General features: G+C 47.8%; 7 protein-coding genes across 7 annotated transcripts; 4 read left to right on the forward strand and 3 right to left on the reverse strand.

Moving 5' to 3' along the window:
• Window positions 1-108: 108 nt before the first annotated feature.
• Window positions 109-1,608, reverse strand: EV420DRAFT_1483684 (uncharacterized protein; the record flags this gene model as incomplete). The annotated part of the gene is made up of 5 exons (XM_060470002.1): window positions 109-453; window positions 564-825; window positions 878-915; window positions 971-1,218; window positions 1,422-1,608. The coding sequence occupies 5 exons, from the start codon at window positions 1,606-1,608 to the stop codon at window positions 109-111; spliced, it is 1,080 nt and encodes a 359-aa protein (XP_060326297.1).
• A 69-nt stretch (window positions 1,609-1,677) lies between these two features.
• On the reverse strand, window positions 1,678-3,962 carry EV420DRAFT_1568081 (uncharacterized protein). The gene is made up of 12 exons (XM_060474155.1): window positions 3,559-3,962; window positions 3,458-3,500; window positions 3,327-3,399; window positions 3,228-3,277; window positions 3,151-3,177; window positions 3,004-3,093; window positions 2,651-2,953; window positions 2,567-2,591; window positions 2,442-2,513; window positions 2,327-2,391; window positions 2,189-2,273; window positions 1,678-2,134 (listed from the first exon to the last, which is right to left on the reverse strand). Exons 1-12 carry the CDS (start codon window positions 3,599-3,601, stop codon window positions 2,030-2,032), a joined length of 981 nt encoding a protein of 326 aa, XP_060326298.1. The 5' UTR covers window positions 3,602-3,962; the 3' UTR covers window positions 1,678-2,029.
• A 531-nt stretch (window positions 3,963-4,493) lies between these two features.
• On the forward strand, window positions 4,494-6,994 carry EV420DRAFT_863683 (cytochrome P450). The gene is made up of 12 exons (XM_060483785.1): window positions 4,494-4,747; window positions 4,803-4,940; window positions 4,992-5,049; window positions 5,105-5,216; window positions 5,271-5,322; window positions 5,376-5,458; window positions 5,515-5,872; window positions 5,923-5,936; window positions 5,994-6,161; window positions 6,218-6,347; window positions 6,397-6,586; window positions 6,640-6,994. Exons 1-12 carry the CDS (start codon window positions 4,640-4,642, stop codon window positions 6,801-6,803), a joined length of 1,575 nt encoding a protein of 524 aa, XP_060326299.1. The 5' UTR covers window positions 4,494-4,639; the 3' UTR covers window positions 6,804-6,994.
• Window positions 6,995-7,070: 76 nt separating this feature from the next.
• EV420DRAFT_1647626 (uncharacterized protein) lies at window positions 7,071-7,699 on the forward strand (the record flags this gene model as incomplete). Its single annotated transcript, XM_060478058.1, has 3 exons — window positions 7,071-7,195; window positions 7,246-7,257; window positions 7,309-7,699. The coding sequence occupies 3 exons, from the start codon at window positions 7,071-7,073 to the stop codon at window positions 7,697-7,699; spliced, it is 528 nt and encodes a 175-aa protein (XP_060326300.1).
• A 235-nt stretch (window positions 7,700-7,934) lies between these two features.
• On the forward strand, window positions 7,935-10,063 carry EV420DRAFT_1647627 (uncharacterized protein; the record flags this gene model as incomplete). Its single annotated transcript, XM_060478059.1, has 10 exons — window positions 7,935-7,974; window positions 8,041-8,081; window positions 8,130-8,254; window positions 8,320-8,383; window positions 8,446-8,509; window positions 9,464-9,558; window positions 9,607-9,707; window positions 9,759-9,769; window positions 9,846-9,926; window positions 9,972-10,063. The coding sequence occupies 10 exons, from the start codon at window positions 7,935-7,937 to the stop codon at window positions 10,061-10,063; spliced, it is 714 nt and encodes a 237-aa protein (XP_060326301.1).
• A 658-nt stretch (window positions 10,064-10,721) lies between these two features.
• Window positions 10,722-18,247, forward strand: EV420DRAFT_1647628 (uncharacterized protein; the record flags this gene model as incomplete). The annotated part of the gene is made up of 29 exons (XM_060478060.1): window positions 10,722-11,095; window positions 11,145-11,240; window positions 11,287-11,793; window positions 11,846-12,203; window positions 12,263-12,419; window positions 12,469-12,942; window positions 12,992-13,224; window positions 13,273-13,428; window positions 13,482-13,887; window positions 13,945-14,098; window positions 14,150-14,457; window positions 14,518-14,648; window positions 14,776-14,828; window positions 14,886-15,090; window positions 15,141-15,201; window positions 15,255-15,418; window positions 15,490-15,617; window positions 15,673-15,850; window positions 15,904-15,995; window positions 16,049-16,340; window positions 16,389-16,681; window positions 16,731-16,813; window positions 16,865-17,097; window positions 17,152-17,286; window positions 17,332-17,443; window positions 17,492-17,553; window positions 17,607-17,748; window positions 17,800-18,066; window positions 18,120-18,247. 29 exons carry the CDS (start codon window positions 10,722-10,724, stop codon window positions 18,245-18,247), a joined length of 5,982 nt encoding a protein of 1,993 aa, XP_060326302.1.
• EV420DRAFT_1313372 (uncharacterized protein) lies at window positions 18,045-22,300 on the reverse strand (the record flags this gene model as incomplete). Its single annotated transcript, XM_060468612.1, is given in 11 exon segments — window positions 18,045-18,404; window positions 18,453-18,669; window positions 18,730-18,823; window positions 18,873-18,972; window positions 19,029-19,699; window positions 19,752-20,163; window positions 20,227-20,671; window positions 20,836-20,895; window positions 20,912-21,697; window positions 21,753-21,775; window positions 21,827-22,300. 11 exon segments carry the CDS (start codon window positions 22,298-22,300, stop codon window positions 18,294-18,296), a joined length of 3,393 nt encoding a protein of 1,130 aa, XP_060326303.1. The 3' UTR covers window positions 18,045-18,293.
• Between the last annotated feature and the right edge of the window lie 1,540 nt (window positions 22,301-23,840).

Consider the following 23,840-nt stretch of genomic DNA (forward strand, 5'->3'; position numbering starts at 1 on the left):
ATGCAGTATTATTCAACGCGTCTAATACGGCCGTTCATAGCTATTCGTCAACGAGGTACTCTTGGGACCAGCCATCATATGTCCGCAAGTAAGAGAGATAACCTACGATCATGCAGCAGGAGTAGCAACTCGCTCTCGATTCGCTGTGTAAAAGTTCCGTGTAGCAGATAAAACACGAGAAGGGGATGCGACAATCTTAGGTAAAGGAGACTTTAGCATAAGAGCAAATTTCAAGCGGCGACCAACATAAGCGAAAGGAAAGAAGAGCGGTTGATTTCCTAGCTGGGTCAATGCTTGGAGACGCCATCGCGAAAGAGATTTCACTATCGCGTCGAACCGCATCACCACATCATCGATGGTAGGACGTTCAGAAGGATTCTCCTTTACCATGTCCTCAACTAACGGCCGTAAAAAGTCGAGACCAATTCCAGCGGGATGGAAGTAGCTCTTCGTCTAAAGGCGGATTTTTAGCATTAGAATGGCGCAGTTTCAAGCACTTACGTCTAAGAAGTACTCCCTGAGTAAATTTCCAAGATAACATATATCAGTAGGGAACGGATTACACTCCAATTTGTCAGGGTTGCGATGCTCAGGCGCTGTTTTGTCTCCTCCCGGAGGACCCATTCATGAGGTATACCGTCCGCGGGATCGTATTGGCAAGAGTGTCCAAAGTCGATGAGATAGTATCGCGGCCAACACGCGGTGCGAGTACAACTTGGCGAAACCAGGTCACTGCCGTCGACTTTCATATAAGGTCGTTCAGGAATATACCCCTTTGGATACAACTTTGTCGGGTCCATCATGATGTTTAGTTTTGTACAGTCACTAATGAAGTACGAATGTTGAGTTAAGCCGTTGCAATAAGGGACGGACTGACCGGTGTACAACAAAGTTCTGATGCATGAATTGGACACCCTATTGTCACATGAATCAATGCATTGAAGTATCAGAAATGCACCGGTGTGCTCACCTCGAATAGTTGTCTGAAGCATTCAATTACTTCCCTCACGGTATCGAACGGAGGATCATCAAATTTCCGCAATAGCGGTAGGACAAGGATTCCGAATTCTCCATATTTCAGAGCTTGAATAACAGGTACGTAATGGTTTCTGGGGTCAAGGGAGAGAGGCGGCGACGAGAATAAGACTGCTATTTCGAATTCAGGCGAATCTAACTTAACCCGCTTCAGGACGACTGGTGAACCATCACTCAATCTCACTGCCGATACAAGAGTCCATCGCTACTAGGAGGGCATATAAGTAGTGCCGCACCTATATACTACAGATGCATATCGGTAATCGGGCTTTAGCTTGTTTTTTCTCGGCTTCACTCAAAGGCGACCAAGAAGGATCGAACTTGGGGTAATTTGTAACCTGATTGCTCCAAAAACAGGCTCGAATCAGCCCAGAATCAGTCAAGACATGGGTCGATAATGAGCGAGTTGAATGGTGGTTCGCTTGCCAATGGGCGTTTGTACTTTGCGGTGAACATCGCCATGTGTTGCTCAACGACACGCTCGTTTCGGCCGATCCGGCCCGGGTCAAAGTGCGACGAATTCACGACGAACTTGGAGCAAACGACGAGATAATGCTGAACGTTGCAGAGCATTGACTTGCTTTTGTGTTCTGGTTCCCAAGCCTGCTTTCTCACGTGCAGCTTCTGCTACCTACTTACTCATCTGGACGAAAGCTCTGCGGATTCAAACGTTTACTGTCTACTAATACGGACTGGTTGCAGTCTAATACTCTCGCAACTTCAAGTGCAAGGTAAGGAGTCGCATATTCGCTTGGCTAGTGAGTTTTACGTAGAAAATTATAATGATCGGCCAACAAAACACAGCGGCAATAATATCCGACAAGTATAAAAAGTCCATAGAAACATCGTAACCTCGGAATGCGCAATTTAAGTTTTATGCAATGCGCTTTCCATTAAAATTTCCATCCCAACCCACCACGCCGTACAGAAAGAGTTAGTAATATGGACTCGAATCCACGTTCCAAGTGGATAATTGGCAACCAGGGAGACTGTCCTATAGCTGGTGCTTAATGTCTTCCGAACTAGTATTTGCATCTTCATCTGCCTTCGGCTGTGCAGGCGGATCGTAACTCACATCCGATCGCACAAACGTGTTCATCTAGCACAAACAGGCAACATGAGAAAAGATCTCTATTTGCAATGAACCACACACCTGGACATGGACTTCGTTAGCCGTCCTGTGAGACGTCGAGACGTTATTCTGCCGACCGGACCTAAGGCCGCTAGACGTATTATGGCTATTTCGTGGGAATGAACGTGAATGCGCGCGGGTATGCCGGAGGAAACGAACCTATAGATATCCACGCCTTTCCGCTGGAATTGATACAAACGCCGCACAACACGGCATGAGACAATCTGGAAATTTTCGTATGGTGTGGCGTATAAAATGGAAAGATCAGACTTACAGTTGCAAGAGTACTTGCAGGGGCATCAGCAATGATGGACAGGATGGAATTGAGGTTGAGCACGGAAAAAACCTGGAGGGAGAAAATGAGTCTAGAGTCGATGTCAGCGGGGCATCGATGCTTACCACGGCTACGAGATTGACCAAAAATCTGCATTTATCAAATACGTGAACGGCTCGCTTCCGAAGCCATTAACGAAATGAACTCACGCGGTAAGAAAGTATCCCAGACCATCTATGAACATCAGTTGCACGATTTGGCTCCTATGCTGGTTTCGTTTAACGAAGCCGAGTTTGTATGCCATCAAGCACATGACAATGAAGTCGAATCCCATACTGTAAACATACATGGCCACGAAGAGCTTCGGGTTACTGCTTGTGATGGCGCACCCGGACCCGTCAATCCAGGTCGCTTTGACATTCGTAACCGACCAGAGTATTATGACCCAATGCCCAAGGATAATCACGGATATTGGTATCACGATGGATAATTTTTGGGAGTATATAGCGATCCTGTGTGATTGTCAGAATTCGACCATGTAAGGAAGAAGGTTCACACTGACGTTCGGATGGAAAGGTTGATACTTGCGGCGCCCAGAGCGGTGTTACCTAAGAACTGCAGGAATGTGTACAAAACACTGCAATTCATGCGACTACAAAAAGAGGGAGATGGTCATTTTAATGATATTGCGGTTTCTTGAATCACGTACGTGGTTGTCTCATTGAGTGCGATAACGCTGGAGTGTAGGTGGGTATCGCAAATAGAACGCATGCGTTTCCAGCTTACAAACCAATTAATCCACCAAACATCGCATAACGCCCGTAGAAATAAAATACCTGCGAAGCGATTAGTCTTCGGGCCAGGAAAAATGATGTGAACACAGACCAATGGCCATCTGAACCTCTGCCTACCAGTGACGATAGCATATTCGAAATTCACAGTATTAGCCCATTCCCAGCTGTGACGTACGTGTCTGTTAGTGATTGTCAGGGTAGGGAAATGAAAAGGTGGCGTACATATAAACGCCCAACAAGAAATGTATTATTTTGGAAAATGCGTCTGCGGCGAAATTGAGTTAGGTAAATTCACCGACACAGAAACGAAGTCAGTGACAAACCGGCATCCTTCAACAGCTCTGCAGAGGATTTCCAGTCGACCATGAAATGTGACGAAGATCAGCGAGAATTTAAGAGATCTCGAGACTAGGATGCTATATATGATGCGGAAGAAAAGACGGGGAAAAAAGAGAACCGAGGTAATGAAGTTCATATCCCGAAGGCGTGGGGCGTGGTATGTCTGGCCTCTTGGTCTGTCCGGCAGCGATAAAGGAACCTTGAAATCTTGACGCCGCATTCATTAACAAATCTAAATGAACAGATTCTAAGATCAGAAATGCAAAAAAAAGGGCACTGTGTTTCTCCGTTTCCAGCGCAGAAAACCCGAGTTGCATATGTTGAACTCGATGAGAAGGCCCGAGGGGAAGAAAGGGTGAAGTGGCCCTGAGATGGGGGTTGGAATCTGAGGTCGAAACGGACCGAGTTTCCGAATTATGGCAGACCAAGAATGTGACCTAACGTGACACAATGCGCTGCTTCAAGTTCTTGCAACATCCGCCCGGCGCCGACCTATTGACCTCCCCCCCTCTTTCTAACACTGTTCCACTGACTTCTTTTTTTTTTTGCAGCTTATATGGCGCTGCAACTCACCTGTAACATAACCCTGAGTCCTATCCCTTATTCCTAAAATCAGATTTGCATTGGAAGTTCTGATACGTCTGTTTGTCAAAAAGGGCTGCGATCTCGTGCGTCAGGGTGGCTTCCTGCAAACCGAGGAAGACTTGAATTCCAAAGATCTGTGCAGTTGTTACAGCAAAAACTGATCCGACAGTTAAGGGACTAGCCCTCATGCAAACTCAGGCTCTGGTAATCATGCAGCTGGTTCTTTTCTCGTATGTCGACCAGGGACCTAGGCTCCGTAGAAACTCAGGGATATTGTCCAATCAACAGGTAAAAAGTTTCTAAGATTGCGTGTCTTTCTACTATTAGGCGCTCGGCCTAACCGGCACAGCTTCCTCAAAGACGCCCAAAAGCCCAACAATCTCTCAAATTGATAAGCTGATATGAATAGATCTGAATTAAATAAGAATTGGTTCTTCGTTCTGTTTCTACTTGTTGACTCTCTCTCTCTACGGTTCCACTATGTCGTCTCTAGGAATTCTTATTCCCATCTCTTTAACTTTGCTTTCATTGCTGGTCCTTCGTTACATTCAACGCAGGAAGGATCCCACAAGCAACGTCCGGTGTGCTGTGTGTATCCTCTTTCAATACCGGCAATTCCGGCTGGGACTAAGTTCTCTGATAGCCAACATCTGAAGCTCATTGGCTTTGGGGTCACGAATACATTGTATGGCAGCATGAAGCCTACAAGGTGTACTTGAAATGGGTCGCAGATCTCGGCCCCTTGTTCAGGATCAAGGCCTCTTTCTTTCAACGCGATGTGGTAGGTCTTGATGCCGACTATTGGCTCTAGAAATATTCTCAAAGTCGTCAGATTGTCGCTGCAGATAATCTTGCATCACACCATATACTTGCAAACGCTTACCGATACCGTTTGTGGTTCTCCTCTATGAAGCTAAATTGCTTCGCTCATAGATCCCTTGCCAGCGAAAGCGCCAGCGTTCCTGCCGCTCACAGATAAGCTTATTGGAAAAGGTGTCGTCTATGCTCAAGGTGACGAACATAAGCACCAGCGCAGGCTTATTGCACCTGCATTTACGTGAGTTTGAAATGCCGTTATCTTACAGTTTTGAGTTTATCCGTTGTTTTACAGACTCGGTGCCGTGAAAGGGATGTCCGATGATGTCGTCGAATGCACCCAGAAGGTATATCCTGTATTAGCCATATTCCATCCATACTGACTGTCTTCTACAAATAGTTCGTGGGGCGAGTCGCAAATCATGTCAAATCGCAAGGGACAGAGACCACCATGGATATCGCTCCTTTCGTATCTGCTTGCACGTCAGTTTCCGGCGTTCGCGTGATCGTTTTGTGCCTCACTTCTGATGGTCGAGCAGACTTGACATCATTGGCCGTATTGCGTTCGGTCACGATTTTGGCTGTGGGGAGTCTCAAGAGGCAAAGGACATTGCTGAGTCTTGGCACAAGGATGTCTTGCTTGGAAGAACCATGACGGGGTTCCTGGCACCTATCATGATGTGTGCTTTCCCTTGGATCACAAAGCTCCCCATCCCGGCTTTGCAAACCGACGGTGTCGCCAAGAGAGTGGCCATCAAACTTGCGGGAGAGCTTCTCCGGCAGAACAAAGCTCAACTAGAGAGCGGTGATGGAAAGGACATTCTCTCGATTCTAGTCAAGGACCAGAAGAAATCCAAGCACGATGAACGTCTCTCGCATACCACCCTATTGGAGAATGTAGGACCCCAGCTTCTATTCCGAATTCCTCGTACTGAATGTGATATTAGATCTCGACATTCATGTATGCTATGCCTTTGCATTGATTTTGACATTTAGCCTTGCTCATACGGCTTACCAGAATGGTGGGGCATGAAACGACGTCTTGTACTGTAAGCTTCACTCTTTGGGAACTGGCTCGCCACCCCATGGTTCAACGGAAACTGCGGCAAGAAATACGTGACCTGAGCGACTTCAGCTACGACCATATTCAAAGCCTACCGTACCTCGATGCCGTCTGTCGTGAAGGGTGCGTGTAGTACTAGTACCCCGTTGAAGATCTTGGTTCTCACGCATCACATTTAGGTTGCGCGTTCATCCGGCTGCACCGCGAACCGATCGCATTGCTCTGGAAGACGATGTGATTCCTTTGAGCCAACCGCTGACTACTGTTGATGGTAAGGCCGTGTCTTCTATTGTCATTAAGGCTGGACAGGTTCAGTATATTCCTTATCTCCCAAATGCCGTACTTGAATAATGGCCAGGTCTTCCACATCCCAAGTGTGGTTCAAAATACCGACCCCATCGTGTGGGGAAAGGACGCTGAAGAGTTCAGGCCCGAACAATGGCTTCTCCCTGGCGGAGTGCCTTCGGCAGATCAGTTGCCGTATGGTCCATACGGGAATATTGCGTCCTTCCTGGACGGCCCGCGTAGTTGTATTGGCTGGCGTCTTGGTAAAAATTTCTTTGTCTTCGAAAAATTTCCTGATCTTACTCGCTCCGTTCAGCTCTTCTAGAGTTCAAGATCATGATCTCTCTTTTAATTCGAGACTTTGAGTTGACGAGTACCCCTGATGATGTGAAGGGTTATATTGCGGGGACACTCCAGGCTTTCGTGGGCGAAGAAGTAAAAATGCCAATTCACGTGAAGGTATTGCGGTCAAGCGAATGAAAACAATATTTTAATCACGCTGAATCATCGCACGCGAAGACACGTGTATCACTGTCCATATCTATGATATTATATACTCCTGTTGCTACGCACAAACTTTAGCATTCTATTACGCTCTCGAAATATTGCCCATTGCAGACTGCAGTACTAGTAGCGAAAGAACATAAATCACGTGAGCGCGCTTCGGAATTTCGCCCCGAATCCCGGTCACGAACCACTTCCCTACCAATAACCACCACCACCAACACGAGTACAAGCTACTCCTTGATGGCTAATCAACTGCCCCCTAGTTCCTCCAATGGTGTATTTGCGGTGTCGGGTTCTGCTATCATTGACGCGCCAATAGAAATAGTTTGGAACAATTTGCTAGATTTCAAAGGGTATAAAGAGTGGTACGACAGGTTCTTTTGACACGAAATAACGTCTGGTTAACTTTCTCTAGGAATCCCTTTGTGTATGTAGCTCCTTCTCAATGAGGATTGGCTACAGTCTTATTCCAATCTAGTCGCGATCAAAACATCACTGATAGCTCTCGTAACGTTCTCCCAGACCAAACCCTCGCCGAGGGCAAATATGTGCACATCTATCCTGTCCACCTTACCCCAAGCCTTGAAGACGTACCATTCTACAGCAGGTCGTCTGCATTCGTCATTTGTACGGCTTTAGATCACGAAAATCACCGCGTGGCATGGAGAATTTCTGGTCTGCCTCGGTGGCTGCTCGACGCAGAACGCTGGCAGTCATGCACCGTGGAGCCAGGAGGGAAGGTCAAATATGAAAGCATCGAGGTCTTCAATGGTGTTTTGTCCTATCTCGTACGTTTCTTTGTGGGGCAGAAGTTGATCAACGGTGTGGGAGCCATGGCGAAGGGCTTGAAGGCCAAGTCGGAGACCTAGGTGGGCGGGAATCGTACCTTTGTGCCTTGGGGTCCTCATTAACTCTTAACTTCTCGCAGATACATGGTTCTTTACTGGGTTTGCGTATGGACTATTAAATATCCGCTTCCAATGGCGCCGCGCATCGAGAAGCCGTGCGGGCTTATCATTTTGGGACGAATTCGTTATTATCTCTCTGTAGGGGTTATTCAGTAGCAAATGGGGCACTTTTATTTTGGACGTTTCTTGAATGATAATGTTGGATGATGCAAGTATAAAGGCAGAGCGTCTGAAGGGTTTTCAACCTCATCACCAATGGCGCCTTTCTTTTCGTTGATTCTCACGGTCTTGCTGCTGGGCAGTCGCTTCACCTACTGTCTCTGGGCGATGCATAGATGTTCAGGTAAGCAATCTCTTTTACACCAAACGCTTGTCCTCTCATACATCCCAGAACTCTACAACGAACTACGTCTCCGTTGGCAATACCAAAGTGGAGGTTGTCACAGAGACTTGTTCGCTGGAGAAACCAGTCGCACTGGACGTATTGTCACCTGTTGATGTTAGCTGGCGAACCTTGTGAGCAGTCTACTTGTTGGAATTGCAACCGTAATACGGAAATGATCAGGTACCACTACATGTAGCCGGAATGGGGAAGACCTCCCGCCCATTGGTGAGGATTGCGACAAGATCAAGGCCGCTGTCCAGGTCAGTCCCACTCAGGTTGAAGATGATCTAATCCAAGAAAAGTTTAATAAATCTTGTGTCAGATCCTCTCGGGAAGAGGTAGCGTTCGGAATACGTTTACTCTTGATCCTGGGGCAAGCAAGGCATGTATCACCGGCCAAACCCTTCTTTCTGTGCTGAAGCTTTCCACCTGACTTGTAGATCTTAAAGTACAGACGTTCCGAAAAACTTTGTCCGCGGTTGCCAAACAAGGCAAGTAAAATAAAAAAATAAAAAAATGCAAGAAAATCGTGAAAACAGCATGGTGCCTTCATTCGTGAGCGTAATGTATCATAAATAGATTCGTCGAGGATGTACGAGGTGTATAGAGGTAACGTAACAGGTATGAGGCCAATAGGTCAGTGGTAGGACGTCATGAGCGGGGTCTGTGCTAGCGGTAATGAGAGGCAGCGGCGGAGCATAATTAGGGTAGTGTGGGAGACTGTAGAGATGTTTTCTCACTTGTAAACAGCAATAAGTCATTCTGAAATGAGAGCGGATAACTTCCCTCGAAGATGCATGCTTAGCATACCAGCCACTGCGCCCTCTCCAAAGTTTCCCAGTCTACAACGCCCGAACCCCCACTAGCCCATTCCTAACCGTGAATACCGACGAAATAAAGCCAGGATATCCGGTTGCAGGTGTCTTGGTCGCAGTGAAATGGTGCGAGCGGGCTATGGTGTTATGTAGCAGGAGGCCGAGAGCTGTCGACGTCGAAACTGGCAAAATCACAGCGGTCGCCTGCTTGACTGAATGCAGAATCGTTCTTCAAAGCTGTCTTGTCTTTTCTTGTCTCTTGAACGACAATGATGGCAAGAACGAAGGTGTGACCGGCTGTTCGGTGTGAGACAGCCTGAACATGTAAATCTGGCGGCACTCAACAGTCCTTCATCAGCCAGGTGCTCTATTTCAAGTATTATCTTTACGACACACTGCAGCACCCATGGATCATTAAATTCGTATATTTCTACTGAATGACACGCACAAATGAAGTCTGCTTGCTATTTCTACGATTTTCTTGTATTTATCTAATTTTTTGATTTTACCTGCCTTGTTTGGCAGTGTGGACAACGTTTTCGGAACGTCTGTATGGGACATGCGTATACTTTTTCAGCAATACGGTGGAGCATCCCCTGCGGTCTTCATGGGAGGACATTGTAAGTAGTTCATCGATGAATGACGATATCGTCTGACAACGATAACAGAACATTGATGCGTCATTGGCCCGCTCCGATTGCTACCCTCCGACTATGCCTATGAATTCGGCGGGGAACTGCACCGCCCTTGACAAGACCTGGGTTGTTGGGTAAGTGTTTGGTAACATCGCGAGAAACCTTCTCTGACGAAAGCTTTATAGTACCTATCATAGTTAGTGCATCGTAGGCCCGAGCTAGATAAATGTTCTGCTTTCATTCCTGTCGTTTTTGATATAATCTGTCCCTAGGGGCTGTTTATGATGGGCCTTCAGGGAAATTTATTTTGAGAACATCCCTGCCGAAGCGCACACTTCTCCAGCGTGCAAACAGTACGCGATATCTTTCCTCATGGAATAGGCGCTGATAATCTGAAGGCTGCGGAGAGGCACCGACCCAATTGCGCAAATTAGATCCACGTTTTGTGATCTTGAAGCAAAAGTGTAACAGAGCCAAAGGAATATTATGATATGAGGCTATTCTAGGGATTCACAAGGACCTGAGAATAGGGCGTTGGCGAACCAACGCATGGCTGAGGGATGTGACTAAGAGGCCGAAAGCAAAATATGCAAAAAAATCGGTAAGATGACCGGCTGAATGCTTGACGATCGATATAATGAGCGGGATCATCCAATATGAAGTAATATGCTATGAAGGAGAATCTACAGGAAGGGCCTCAATCTCCAGTACCAATGTTAACGGACTTGAGCATAGTAGCAGCTTGGACCAGGTTGCGGCACAGAGAGACGTGTGGTTGAGGTAACACATCTGGATATGCGATTCCTGCAAGGGCTCAAAAAATATGCTACGGTACTGTAGAAGAAGCGCCAACGCGGACTGGAAGAAGGACCGAACGGTGACCCTGGTGTCTGCCAAGTAGGAAACATACAGATGTAGCCGAATTCCTACGGGATATAGTGTCTGAGGTACCAAGTGGAGGTGTTGGTGTGTTGGGGGAGTGGAAGAAGATTCAAGAAGGAGTATTCTCAAAAAAAAAAAAGAATCTTAGATCTCTGGCATTCTGTAGTTCTGTGCGGCTACCGGACCGCAAGCCGGAGTGGTGGCTAACACACGTCAACAACTGTTTACCAAAAAATTTCGTGAGGTCATCGGCTCAAGGGACGACCATGACTTCCAGTCTCGCCAGGCAATTGGCACAGGGTGCATCGCTAAACAGTGCCCTCCTTGTCGATCGGTCGCGACGAAAAGCAGCCGAATCCTACCTCTTCACCGGTGGAGAGGCCGACCTACACGACCTAGAATCTATTCATGCATTGGGTACCAATGGATTTCTTCAGCTCGTATCCATCACTCCAGCACTATCAAAATTCGAAGGGCCCTTGTTTTCAGACGCGTCAAAGGAAACTGACCGAACCCTTTTGCCCGCCGAGGCTCTTGCCAAACTGGATGAAACGATTGGTGCATTCATGGTACAGCTGGGGCCGTATCTGATGGAGGCGCCAACAGGCAAGGTAATAGAATGGCTTGTCAGGAGATTTAGGTGCGTTGTCGGTCAGTCGAAGTAAAGCTGTAAATGAACGTGCTCGCAGGATCAACGAATTCAATGTCGAGTCCGTTCTCTCATTATTTCTGCCCTATCACGAATCGCCTCATTTCGCCAAGATGGTAACCATTCTTCACATCCGGTATGTGTGTCCCCGTACAGAGAACGTTGTATTTACTTTTCGTCAGACCCAATTCTACATGGAGCTTCCTCATTCCATTCAAGAAAGCTGCTCAGAGCGTTCCCAGAATGGCGCTTGTGAAAGAGATGCTTAAAAATTCAGACGTGTCTCGTTTCATTGCCAACCTCCTTCCAGCCGCGATTAAAGGAGGATACTCCCATCGGTCGCTCTTGGCTTTCAATGCTGCTGCTCTGCACGACTACATGATACGCAGCAAAGCACTAGATGACGGAACTCTGGCTTATCTTCTACCTGCTCTTCTTGAGCCCTTGCAAAATCTCTCCGAACTCTCAAGTAAAGATGCTATTCTGGGCAGCTATATCTTGCTATCGACCCTGTCCCACAAGTGCAGCTTCACCGCAGCTGCTCAAAAGGCCATTGTGGTGGCCATGTCCTCCTGTGCAACTCGTGTGTCTTCCAAGCAATTCGTAAGTGCCTTAGTCTCGGTGTGTGAGGGTCAAGATGGAATGGAAGATCTCCCAGACAGTATTGTCAACATAATACTTTGCCTCCCGTAGGGTTTTCGTTCTTTGACACCAGTGCGGGGATTTCATGAATCTTGATAGGAATATTTCCTCCGAAGTAGGCGAAGCATTGGGCTGGGCCGGCACAGAAAAACTTCTCGGTCCTTTATTGGGTGGTCTAACTCAGCGACTGAACGAAGATGGGGCACTCAGTTTACTCGAGACGATTATTATGTCTCCGAATACGCCAGATATCACCATAGGACGACTATCCGAACACCTCATCAAGCTGGCCATTTCCGAGACAGAGTCATCAAATACAGTTCTCGTTGCCCGACGCTTGTTGTCCCACGTTCATCAACGTCACTCGGCCATTCTACACAGCGTCTCAGAGGAGATGACTCAAGATGACGAGGAGCTAAAGCCATCGTTGGACAACCTTGTAATGTCTCTTTCTATGGTAAGTCATGTTCTCTCTCGAATTGGGAGAGCCACATCTGAACTTGTTGGACATTGCAGAACCAATCATACAGCACGACCACGGGCACATCATCGAAAGATGACAACAGTGATACGATCTTAGCCTCTACCAGTGCAGACGCTAAGATACGTCTCATTGCGGATGAAAGACCTTATCAAGAGATATCTTTCGGGACCAGTAACATCAGAGCAAAAGGTACGACACGAATCCTGATGTATCGCATATACATCTATTAATGACATAGTCAAGGCCTTGCTTTCTTCTGCGTTGGTTGCTCGTACCCAAGATTCAGATCATCGTGTGCTGGAGGCTCTATATGAACAACCTGAGGTCATTCTCCCTGCACTGATCAAGGATTCGGAAACGTACATAAATCAACTATCAACCTTGCTCTCAAGTACAAAGCCGAAGCGTCCGGTCCTCAAGACTCATCTAAGTTTCTTGATTAGACATTTCTACCAGAAAGTAGAGATAGACACGTTGGAGAAAACTTTCCACAAAATCATTTTTCCTTTGATGCTATTCTCGAAACCTCGGCAGCTTACCGTGGAGCTGCTGTGGGATATCCTCGAGGAAAACTTGCCAAAGTCTGGTGCTGGATACTACGAGTTGTTGAACGGATGTGTTAATTTATGGACATCGACTAAAGCCAAAGATACTGCCGATGGCGTCGATAAGCTAGCGACCTTCAATATACAAGTCGCCGCAAGAATGGCTGGTCAGTCTTCTGTCTACCCTTCCTTGTATCTGCTAACATTTTCTATTAGAAAACATTCTATCTTCTAACAACTTCTCACATCATCTGGACGAGCTGATGGCCAAATTTAACGATTCCAATGCCTACGTACGAATATTGGCTTACATGATTGCACGTTCGCTGCTTCGTCGTCTTTCTGGTAGCCATCAGATCGATGCTGCCCACAAGGCGCTTCGGGCCCTTGATCTGGAGCAGCTCTCAAAGGTCGAGGATCCCTCGAGCGGTTCCGAAGATCCTCCGGAGGTGAGCTTGATAGTAGAGTGACTAACAAGTGCTAACCCTTGTTCCCAGTACCTGGATGACGACCGTATCGGAAAGAGCGTTGTACTGAAGCCCAACAGCAAAAATACGGCTTATTGGCTCCAGATGTCCATTATCACGATATCCGCTGGTGTCGCGAGTCCTGAGGGTATATTGGTCAACTGGCTTTCCACCAGGCCTATGCAGGTGAGTCCTTGTGGTTCGACCTCCGAAGATTAATCTGATCCACCGTCGTCTAGGGAACGTCGGATGACCGCGACCATCGCTACGTCACCTTGATGCGCTCGATTTACGGGCTGGCAAATTCGTCAAGCTCAAACGTAGCAATGCACATGCTTCGAACTTTGTTCATGAATATCGCAGACGAGGCGCTGGCTTTTTTGACTGGTGTCTGGGCGAATTGTGATGATGAAGATCTCGCTGTAGTTGCTTTCGGACATACCATTGCTCTACTGAAGGCGCACACGTCTGGAGACGAGAGCGTCGACTTCCAGACCATCGTCCCATCGTTGCTTGTTTCTCTTCAAAGTCCCAACCTTGAAATTAGGAAAGCGGCATTACAATGCATAAGCCTATTGGCGGAGGCGTCCGAGAAGAAGTACGCCAGAGTGTACGCATTTGATACTATCTATGGAGCAAGTACAGGTAAGTGGCTTTCAAGTTCTGAAGATGACCTATCTTTGAGTGATCTGAATGCCACAGTGAACCTGCAATATCTTGACCAGGACGATCTTAAACGGTATCTCGCAGCTATAGCCGAGCATGAAGAGCATCTGCTTCATGACCCGGCGTTCCTATCTATTTTCCATCTAGAATATCTCCAACGATCAAACTCAGACAAACGGAAACAAGCACAGTGGGTATTCATCGTCTTGTCAGAGACTGGGATTTTTGATGAATTTTGCAGATACAAATATCGTATCCTCTGCTATCTTGCGTCACACATTAACGTGTCTCCGTCCCCGCATTCTCAGCTTTGCCTGCTGAGATCTATTGGCAATATTTCTGATGAGGATAAAGCTGCGATTCTCCTTCCATCTATAAAGCTGGTTGCCGAGGACGCCCGGGCCAGGGACATATATGGATCAATTTTAGAAGAGTTTACGTCCCTGCTAGTTTCCGCCTTCGACGCATCGTCTGCTAAAAAATTGAATGCAGACAGTAATGAAATGTGGAAGACATACTGTCATTGTTTACGTTGCTTCCTGGGAACTGGTGCGCGGAAAAAGACTTCCAACTTTTCTCATTCCGTTATAATGACGTCATATATTCTAGGCACCTTATCGTCCTCAAGGACCAGGCTGACGGAAGGTTTAGAGCGAGGCTTGTTTGCGAACCTGACAATGGAGCGGAAAATTGAAGTTTGTGGTCTTCTCCTCAGTCTCAGCACAGAGGACTCCGATGTGGTGAGCTCGGATATATCTCCATCAATCTCCCATCTAAACTCTCTTCAGCATGCCATTTGTACCGCGCTTCTAACAAAAATCTTAAACGAGCCGGCGTTGATTGTGCAGCTGCTCAATACGCTTTCAGCCTGACTCCGGGAACAGTCCAAGGGCTAGCAAACGTCCCCGACTGGTAACTGAGTAAGCTCGATCACCGAAGCTACTTTGTGCGCCGTGGAACTGATGTATCTTCCACAGGCCTTCTCAAGAGACTCTTCCTCAGTTGAGTATTTTAGCTGAAGTACTGGCTACGACTTCCCTGCCCGGTTCTTTCGATGTCATTGCTGCAATGGTTCAGGCCTTGAGCAGCATCATACAGTCTTCGTCGTCAGATAATGTTGACATTTCTTTCATCGAACAATCTATGATGTCCGCGATCGACAATGCTGCCGATAAAGTCACGGTAGGTACTGACGTACTGTCAGATATGTAATTCCTAATTTTTGCATATAGGAAGCTCCAAATGTGGCACCAAGTGCTATTCGTTTGGAAGTCTTGGTGGACCTCATTCGCAGTCAGTCATTTGGGTTTTCTCCTCTCTATGCTTCAGTCTTATCATTTTTATAGCCGCACAAAATCCTCAGACGTTCCAGCAGGCGTTGTTACTTATGGCTACATTGGCCAGACTTACCCCCGACTCTGTGCTCCACAATATCATGCCTGTTTTCACATTTATGGGGTCAAATGTGTTCCATCGCGACGATACGTACAGCTTTACTGTTGTACAAAAGGTAATGAGGTTTCCCCTGACTTTCATGTCGCAATTCACTGAAAGAATCTTGTCAGACAATCGACAGCATAGTGCCAGGTCATGGTCTCTTCCTTGAAGCGTTCACATTCTTCTCGAATGGACCTTCATCTGGGTTCTCGTGAATTCTTGCGGGTGTTCACTGACGCTGCCAATCACATACCGCGGCATCGTCGCACCAAGTTCGTCATCTCTTTTTTTTTTCCATTGCCGTAGGTTTAATTAAATCCTTCTTAGCTTCTTCATTCATTTGGTGGATGTTCTTGGCCCTACTGATTATTTGGCGCCGGTTTGTCTTCTCCTCATCGAAAAGGCCGCCAACCGCGCTATCCGTCAAAGTCCGGATGATGCCCGCAGTACTTTCGCATTGCCGCTGTCGCTCCTACATCACTACCCCGGAGCCTTGCAGCTATCTGTACGTTTGTTCGATTTTCTGTCTAGACCTTTCTTTGGCTCACATTGTGTCAGATCCTCACCGAGATGCTTGAGGAAAGCCACCGACTTGCTTCTAGAGCGAAAGATCCAGAGAATCTTGAACCGTCCTTCCTTGACGATAATTTGTTCGTGGACATTCCGTGTTGTATTCGGGATTACACTGATTATATAGTCTTAGCCATGAAGAACACTCTGTTTCTTCCTCAACAACTTTCAGAAGAAGGGCTCAAGCTATACTTGCTTTCGTCGGTTTCGCTGCGAAGTCAACACCTGGATCAAGCGCTAGCATCAGCACATTTGTATCTCTTCTGGTGCTTATGGCAACTCTTCCAAGTGGTCAGGGATCCGATACTCGAATGGAAGATGTGAACAAAACTTCGCGTCTGTCGTTGGCGCAAGCGCTCAAAGTCATGTCTGCTGTTGACTTCTTGAATTCTGCGATAGTCATGCTCGAGTCTTCCGAACAAGCGGTAATCGTTTACGGTTGATCTGAATGCGTCATTTGACCTATTTTACAGGTACAGGTCGGTGCTCTAGATCTCATCGCCGAGCGGGTACCCCTGGTATCGGACAGCGTTCGTCGAAAATCTACCGATGCCATTGTGAAGATCATTGAGCGCACGAAAGACCTCCTCGTTTCTTTCCCTACTGGACCTATTGCGGTCTCGGGTCTCAAGGCTTTACAGTCTATTGGCGCCCACATTTGTTCTGGAGAAGAGGCTGCAATTACACAAGTTCTTCCTGTGTTGGTCTCTGATATCCGTGGAAATAGGAACACGATCTATGCGATGGCTGCCTTGTCGCCTCTGGCGTATGTTCTTCCTCATTTATTTTCCGCCTTCTTTTTGACGTTGCTGTAGTGCGAAATTAGGACCCAGGATTATTCCTTTCTTCCGTGAGATCGTCGATCTTTGCGTAGGTGCTCTTCGTGATGGAGCAGAGGGTAGGTGCTTGCTAGCCTTATATATCAGCAACACTAACGAGTTCATTACAGATTTGATGATCATTACGACTGAAGTGTTGCATGGGCTTTTATCATCGATTCCTCCGTTCTGGGGAAGCGGGGAACTTACTCAAGTCATCAAGCTTTTCATCGTCACTCCCAAAGGAGCGCGAACCGCGCCATTAACATCATTTGTCAAGACTATGACTAAGAAAGGCCCAGAGAAGGTCCTCGTCCCGACTCTCACCCAGATATGGGCGTCGTTGTTACCAAATCCATCCATTGTAAGAAAAGGTTGTCAACTATCCTTTCTTTGCTTTAATATATACACCATTTAGGACCAGTACGATGCTTTCTTCGATATCGTGAAGAAATCCCTTCGTGTCGCCAGCAAAGGGGTTATCCAGGACAATCTGAGAACCCTTTTTAAGACGTTTTTAGAGGCATTTGGCGCCTTGAGTTACAGTGATCTCGTACGCTGTTCCGTTCGTCCGTTTCTTGCTCTAACCTTGTTATAGTCTCGAACACCAGTAATACCCGCCTTCCTCGAGCTGATCGTCAAGATCAACGAAAATACTTTTAGGCCTCTCTTCCGACGTCTTTACGATTGGGCCTTCGTGACTGCTCCTGGTATGTCTTTGGTCTACGGACAAGGCCTTGGTATAACTGGTTTTTTAGACGACGCGACGAGAAAGGTCACGTTCTGTCATGTCTATTCTAGTCTTTTGGATTACTTTAAGGTATACATAATGTGTTTGTACGTCAATGCTCCCACTCACAGTGTACCTTTCAGGGGTTGATGTGTCCATACATGTCGTTCCTCCTACAACCGTACATCGATCTCCTGAAGAGTTTCACCTCCTCAAGTCACAACAGCGCATTATGGTCGGCCGTGCTGGAGACCCTCACGAAGAGCATGAACTACGATGACGGAGGTAAGATGCTCCTAATACTTGTTGACCATTGACTTAACTATCACTGCATAGTCTTTTGGCGGGATAACAAAATTCGGCATATATCTCCGCATCTGATATCTCAAGTTCCTGTCTGCTTGAAGCTGAACCTTCCAGAAGGGAAGCAACTCCTTCAAGACACGTTATGCGCACTCACGGACAATGCAACGGATGACGTCTTGCTCAAGTCAATCAATCTCGATCTTCTGATGCATACCCGTTCAGAGGATGTTCAAGTGCGGTTGTATGCCCTGGTGTGCTCAAAAACATTGTGGCAGACACACGGCGGAAAACTTCTTGGTAAGAATAGCCCTATATAACAACAATGCACATCCTAATTACCGATCATGTAGGATTCGTGGCGGAGACATCGACCTTCATTGCAGAATGTAGCGAAGACGAAAATGATATGGTAGCGAGAGAGTCCTTAAAGCTAAAAAATGCAGTAGAAAGCGTAGCAGGAAACATAAATGGTTTATGAGATGAATAAGATATTAGTGTATAACCAAGGGGGTAGGGGGTATATGCTATGGTTGAGGTGATAGTTCCCGTTCCTGTATTATCTTTTCAATAGCCATGCATTGGGACAAGATCTGTATGATGACAGGGCGACCGCACGAGTTGTTAATGAAGGGATTCTGAAAGACGATATAAGAACAAGTTCAAGTCAGCGTGAAAACGCATACCATAGCAAGCACTGCAGGAGAAGGCCGCGTCGCAGGAGGGTCAGAACATGCACGTAGGAATTCCCGAAACGCTGGGGAATACACCTCTGGATGTGTTAACGGTGGCCAGCGATCCTCAGCTTCTGACGTCTGGAAGAACGGAGGTTCGGCCTCAGCCATCTCCCATACCGTTGCTCCCAATGACCATACATCAACTTTGAGGGGATCATAAGATCCACTAAAAATGTAGAATAATAAGATATGTGGAGAGATATTTCACCGGAGACAAAGGACGCACCTTCGCACTTCCGGAGCTTGCCAGTACAACACTCCGACAGGATCAGAGCACGTTGATGACTTGGCAGAAGTTTGGGTGGCATTGGAAAAATCGGCTATCCGTGTAGTGTTAGCGAATACAAACTGTTGGCAATTTCTACTCACTCAGTTTGAGTATTCCGTGACTGTTGAGGAGGAGATTATCCGACCGAACATCCCGGTGAGCGATACCATGTGATTGAAGATACACAAGCGCCTCCAACACCTAAAAGCACGATATCAGCGGTCCGCTTCTGACACTCAAAGGATATAATCACTCACATCACTCGCAAAACGCGCCATCATCCTCTCCTGTAGCATCAAGCCTTCAGTTACCAGCCCAATCACATCCGCCAAACTCCTCTCCATTAGCTCCATCCGTATCCACAAAGAATCTTCCTGAAGATCCACATACAACGCGTCCAGACCCAGGACATTGGGATGCATCAGACCTTTCAGCAGCTTCAGCTCGCGCTCCAGATCAACAAGCTTCTCCGATCCAGATGGGAGAATCGCCACGCTCTTGATGGCCACGAGCGTTTTGATGCCGTTCTGTGCGTTATCGTTATCCTGCGCTTTGATAAGGGGCGGTAGCTTTAGTCTGTGTGCTTTATCATCCGCAAGGGTGGCCGCATACACTGAGCCACTCTCGCCTTCCGCAATCTCTTGCAGGTCAAGATAAACTTCCCTAGGATCGACAGGCTCGTCGATGAACTCCTCCAATGGGCGTACGACCTCGGACAACCACCCACGATACCGCTGAGCAGGCGAAACCGGTGTCATACCAGCAGACGCAAGCGACGTCACCGGAGCCAGAGAAGCTCTTGCACTGCTGATAATAATGGTGGGCCGCGTCGATGTTATGTTGACATGCTCGACTTCGGCCTCCTCCTCATCAGAGTCATCAAGCTCGTTACTACCATCGTCGTCCTCGTCGTCGTCGTCTTCTTCTTCTGCCAACTCCTCCTTATGCACACCACCAAACGTATCCGATCTCGAGAGCACCTACACGCGGATCGGGCTCGAATAACGTCTTATTCGGATCTGGAGATGGTTCGTCCCAGTACAGCGCAGGATCAGCATCTGTCGTTGGCGTCTGGTTCTCTTGAGATTGTGAACTCGACGACCCGGACCCAGACCCTTCTTCACTTCCGAAATGAGAGCTAAGAGGTGACCCAGGATGTCTGCCCACTGGAGATCGTGAGCGGGTACCCATGAAGTCGGCTGCCGTAGGCGAAGGTAGAAGACCCTTGTTATCTTCCCTCTTCTCGCTTACCCCTACATTTGGTAGTGGAGCGGGCTTAGTCTTCTCTATCACGTTAGCCACTGCCCGCCCTCTAAGGACTGTTGACACCGTGACAGTAGCAGTAGACATCGTCGATGCACTGCTCTGGCTTGAAAAGCGGTTCGAATCTTTCTCCCGGTCACCGTCTTCAGCACTCAAGAAGTTCCGCCCCTCTTCGTCATCATCTAACCATACGCTCCGTACCTTCTCATCAACCTTCTTCGTGGCAGTGGTTCCAGGCATCAAAAGTAGCGTAGGGGAATGACTTTCACTCAATGCAGGCGCGTAGAACCTTGGATCTGGGCTTAACTTACCGTCCCTGCTGATAATACCCGATAATTCACCCCACGATTGTACAGACGCAGGAGAAAGTGGCTCTCCATCATAAGATGGACCAGGGGATGAGGTGATGACGGTATGCGGAGGCAGTGATGGTGATGGTTCATCTTCATCAGGATCACCATTGATGACAACGGGTGGGATGGGACGGGAAGGAGGCGATGGCCTACTCGACGAGGATGCAGAAAGTGGTGGCGTTCTCTTTGAAGGAGTTGGTCGGCCGGTAGATATTTGAGACGATGCACTCGACGATCCTACGTCACTTCTTGCGCTTAGCATACCAGTTTCACCGCTTGGTGAACTACGCCACGGTGATGACCCGGACAAGAAGGATTCTGCGGTTGAACGCTCCGTCCCAGCTGTAGCAAACGCAGATGAGCCGGAAACAGGCCCGCTATCCGAGCTCGATAGGGCAGACGGTATGGCAGATATCAGTTCTTCTGTCCATGAAGAAAGATCAGAAACCTCGTGAGCATGCAATGATAATCGAGGCGGTAATGTGGTGAATCGTTTCGACCGCCGTTTCTCCTTGACCGAGGACTGTGACGAATTTGATCTGATGTGGGAAGACACTGATGCGTCGCGTGAAGCCACACTTTCGACGCTGTGTTGTGATCTATGGCGAGGAGGTTCGGAATCTAATGGAGGTGCAGGGAATGATGAGGGCGGCGTTGAGTGGGATGAAGACTCAAACAGTGTACGATCCTTTTTGTCAACTGGATATCCATTATCGGTGAGCAGGGACTTGGAATAGGAAGGGGGAGGAGATTGCATAGATGCTGAGCCGTTTGTAACGTGAAACACTCGTCTAGGTGGGGTAGAAGGTGTGCCGGAATCAGCCCCTGCCGGTGACGCTACATCTAGTGGACTCGACTCGTGGACATCACAAAGGTGCGGTTCAGAGCTTATTGATATTGATAATGATGTCGAAGACGCTCCCGAATCGTTTCGTCTTCGTGACGAACCCGGCACCGGTTTCTTTGCGCAGATATTTACGGGCGCAGGTGGACTTTTGCTCGGCGTCGTGTGATTGGATGATATAGAGCCATTTGTTGGCGAAGCTCTTTGGTGATTTTTCTTACTCAGAGAAGCGTCCGAGTACTGACGAGGAAGCGAGGTAGTCCTGGGGGTAGGTCGTGTTACGACAGACGTGTTGCGCGTAGATGAAGTATCGTTCCCTGGTGATCGAGGCCGGTCCGAAAACAAGTACTGTGATGCCGGAGACCGTGTACCTGCCCGACGTGCTTCCTGTATTGCGGCCATTTCTTCTTCCGAGTATCCTGCATCAACTAGCTTTGCTGCCCACGAAGGCGGAAGACCAGAATACCTAGTAATAGATAGCAACATTAACAGGAAAAATGCAAAGCAAAGGGCGGACGTACGCCTCATCCACATGGACATTATGCTGTAAATCAGGCATGAGAAATCGTACTCGAACCACCGCAAAGCGACGCACCTGAAAGTTCCATGGCATAGAGATGCCTTCATCATTCGAATCAAACGACTGGAGTGTTGAAGTCTCATCCTTCACGGAACTCTTCACTGACGGCGACTTTGGACTCCGTTTGAACCTGAAAAAGCCCGACTTTTTGGAGGTTAAATGCTGACCCTGCTCAGGCGTATACGACATTGCAGAGGCCGATGAAGATATGAGTGACATGGTGGAGCTATTAGGGATGCGGAAAAGTGGATTGCTTCCTTGGTGCAAACGGGTACTGGAAGGGAGGCGTAAGAGGGGAGCTTGGCAGAGACAAGAGTCTGGAGATAGTGAAGCTAAGGACCGGTTATTGAGATAGTACGGGTCCTTTGGTGGTGGTGGCGGCGGAAGCAAGGATTCCTTTTCCTTCTTGTGCAATTTGAAGACCTTGAGCGTTGAAAACCGCGACGACTTGGCGCCCCCGTTAATGTTCGACGAGCTGCTCGATGCCATACGTTCGTCGTCACCAGCGTCGCTACTGCGTGTCTACCCTGACTTCCTGGCCTGGGTACCCGAAAATGGCCTAGCAAGCAATATACGAGCTACAGGTTGCTGATATGCGGCGTCAGTGTTAGGCCTGAGTTGATGTCCAAGGCTACTGATCCGGATACCGTAACAAGGAGCCTGTCACGATGTATAGCGACAAGTAGCACACGGTGCGATACGCTGAACCATACAGATCCGCTGCCTGTCGTCGTCCGGATTGTCGCGTAAGGGTCGAGAGGGTCGTCGTAGAAGGGATCGAAGATGGAATTCACCGTGACGTGACACATAGTGTGACGGCCCTGCCCTTTGCCATCTAATTCCAAAATGTTTCATCAACTAGAACCATCTTCTTGTTCGACGTCAGCAATCCTGTCCCGCGTTCATCGAGTCCCTGGTCTTGATATCTCCGTACTGGTTGTCTTGTTTCTTTTCTCTATCCTGTCTCCTTGTCTCCATTTCTGTGCTTTGTGTCCTTCAATCTGCCCGTCATCATTACATAGATATGGAGTTGTCAACTTATCCTTGGAAGTTCAAAAAAAATGGCTAATAACAGGCGCTTCCCGGGCTTTGCGGACCGCAAATTGCTACTCTGGCATTTTCATTTTCGTCGCTCTCCTGCCGCATTTTAACAGTTTCTGCCGTCCGTTCCATGTGGCGTCGCCCAGCGGTAACAGGTCTCTTTCTGATCTTACACCGTCATATATTGTCTTGAGCATAATATAGTCGTACGGCATCAACGTGTTCCGTGTCTCTTGTCCTTCCCGAAAATTTGCATGGAAATCCCTCAAAAAAATCTTGGAAGAAGGTCCATTTCCAGGCTCCTCAAACCTGAACAGCCAAGACGCCCGACTTACGAGATACAACAGGTTCGAATTATCCGAGGTGGCATCCCGTCTCCATCCGAAGTACAACTGGCCAATTGCGGGAACGACATTGCCATAGGTCGAGGGCCCGACGAGGCTGAATTTCGGATACTGCAATTATATACGCAATCGAACTATCTAACCAGGTCCAATCGGAGTCGTTAAATAACGCTGCCGGCAAGCATCCTACCCTCATGGACGAAATCTACTGGAACATTGTAATCTTACTGTAAGCATGCTTGAAGTTGTACTTGAAAACGGAAAATTCTGCGCAGCCAGTCGACTTGTTCGCTTTGACTTTTCCTTTTGCAAGCTTCCGGAGTGTCGTTTTCTTCTTGCTGCTACGATTCGTGGATTGTCAGTGGCGTCGGCTCACCTCCTTGGGTATAGATGGCGGTATCGGGAGCAGTTACGATCTCTGGGCCCGACACTACTCTTTTTGGACGACCCGATGCGCCGGTGATACGATTCGGTATCCGTGTCCATAGGTTATCACCACACGGGTGAGCAGCCCTTTCAATATGTCTTCGGTTTTCAATCGTTTAACGACGTCGGCCCTCAGGAACGGCCCGATTCCTCGCACCGAGTCAGGAACTGGGATACAGCCTTTTCCTAGCACTACATTTTGAGAAGAGCATGCCATT

The sequence above is a fragment of the Desarmillaria tabescens genome, assembly GCF_030435595.1.
Source record: "Desarmillaria tabescens strain CCBAS 213 chromosome Unknown EV420scaffold_43, whole genome shotgun sequence".
Taxonomy (NCBI): domain Eukaryota; kingdom Fungi; phylum Basidiomycota; class Agaricomycetes; order Agaricales; family Physalacriaceae; genus Desarmillaria; species Desarmillaria tabescens.

What these genes read in the sequence shown, in the direction of transcription:
- EV420DRAFT_1568081 (XM_060474155.1), bottom strand. Translation starts at nt 3,601, where the DNA reads ATGGTCGACTGGAAATCCTCTGCAGAGCTGTTGAAGGATGCCG. An exon ending in TTTGGTGGATTAATTGGTTT is followed by an intron (nt 3,178 to 3,227) that starts GTAAGCTGGAAA and finishes CCTACACTCCAG; the next exon opens with CGTTATCGCACTCAATGAGA. An exon ending in CTGGGATACTTTCTTACCGC is followed by an intron (nt 2,592 to 2,650) that starts GTGAGTTCATTT and finishes TGATAAATGCAG; the next exon opens with ATTTTTGGTCAATCTCGTAG.
- EV420DRAFT_863683 (XM_060483785.1), top strand. Translation starts at nt 4,640, where the DNA reads ATGTCGTCTCTAGGAATTCTTATTCCCATCTCTTTAACTTTGCTTTCA. An exon ending in CAAGCAACGTCCGGTGTGCT is followed by an intron (nt 4,748 to 4,802) that starts GTGTGTATCCTC and finishes GTTCTCTGATAG; the next exon opens with CCAACATCTGAAGCTCATTG. An exon ending in GATGCCGTCTGTCGTGAAGG is followed by an intron (nt 6,162 to 6,217) that starts GTGCGTGTAGTA and finishes CATCACATTTAG; the next exon opens with GTTGCGCGTTCATCCGGCTG.